Below are 542 nucleotides of genomic sequence, written 5' to 3' on the forward strand. Positions count from 1 at the left end.
AAACTTAAAATTACGTCGCTAAGGAAGTAAATATTTATTTTTAGTCATTCGTTACCTTGTTACTTTCACCAAAGAAAAAAAAAAGGAAAAAACTTATGCAAGTAAGGAATTGATTAGTAACTTGAAATTTATGATGACAAAGCCAACTTGGAATGACATCCATATAAATACTTGAGCAAATACTCCTTTTAGTGTATATTACGAACTTGTGAACATGACAGAAACCAATTTGCCCCTTCAAAACAAAGTAGCAATCGTCACCGGAGCTTCAAGAGGAATTGGAGCAGCTATAGCTGAAGCGCTAGCTCTTCGAGGCGCCAAAGTAGCCCTTACGTTTACTTCAGATAGTAGTGTTGAAGCGACAGAACAATTGGTTAAGAAAATTAAAGGCTTTGGAACTTCGGCAGATGCAATTAAGATTCAAGCAGATTTAAGCCATGTTGGCAGTCCTAAATTTATTGTTGACACCACTATAAAGGCATTCGGACCTACGATTCATATCCTTATCAACAATGCTGGGCGTGTAACTAAGCCAAAACCCT

The 542-nt window shown here is 36.9% G+C and overlaps 1 protein-coding gene across 1 annotated transcript; it reads left to right on the forward strand.

Moving 5' to 3' along the window:
- Positions 1-214: 214 nt before the first annotated feature.
- On the forward strand, positions 215-542 carry SPOG_05784 (uncharacterized protein; the record flags this gene model as incomplete). The annotated part of the gene is made up of 1 exon (XM_013170581.1): positions 215-542. A coding segment is annotated over one exon (328 nt), but the record flags the coding sequence as incomplete, so codon positions are not given.

This window comes from Schizosaccharomyces cryophilus, assembly GCF_000004155.1.
Source record: "Schizosaccharomyces cryophilus OY26 unplaced genomic scaffold supercont4.25, whole genome shotgun sequence".
Taxonomy (NCBI): Eukaryota; Fungi; Ascomycota; class Schizosaccharomycetes; order Schizosaccharomycetales; family Schizosaccharomycetaceae; genus Schizosaccharomyces; species Schizosaccharomyces cryophilus.